Source organism: Bison bison, unplaced genomic scaffold (genome assembly GCF_000754665.1).
Source record: "Bison bison bison isolate TAMUID 2011002044 unplaced genomic scaffold, Bison_UMD1.0 scf7180017864080, whole genome shotgun sequence".
NCBI lineage: Eukaryota > Metazoa > Chordata > Mammalia > Artiodactyla > Bovidae > Bison > Bison bison.
In genome coordinates this window covers 582,643-582,848 of record NW_011494652.1, presented here as the reverse complement: position 1 = coordinate 582,848, position 206 = coordinate 582,643, and the positions used below count along the sequence as shown (strand labels likewise).

General features: G+C 65.5%; 1 protein-coding gene across 1 annotated transcript in view; it reads right to left on the bottom strand.

Annotated features, from left to right (window-relative positions):
- KCNQ1 (potassium voltage-gated channel, KQT-like subfamily, member 1) overlaps nt 1-206 on the bottom strand; it is a 326,604-nt gene that overhangs the window by 274,355 nt on the left and 52,043 nt on the right. The window contains exon 11 of the mRNA XM_010837806.1: nt 53-175. Within this exon, the coding sequence (XP_010836108.1) occupies nt 53-175 (123 nt within the window). The remainder of the gene's footprint in view (nt 1-52; nt 176-206) is intronic.

Here is a 206-nt window from a genome sequence, read left to right as displayed (position 1 = left end):
GGCCAACCCTGGCTGTGACACGGCCTCCCCCCAATAGCAACCCGGCGGTTACCATGGCGGACTTCTTGGGCTTAGGGCTGGGGGACAGCAGGGCGTGGTTCCGGGACGGCTTCCGGACATAGATCTTCCAGGTGGAGGAATCCGGGTTCTCCGCTGCGTAGCACCGCCAGGCCGTCTGAAACCAGCGGGAAGGGCGGCTGTCACCT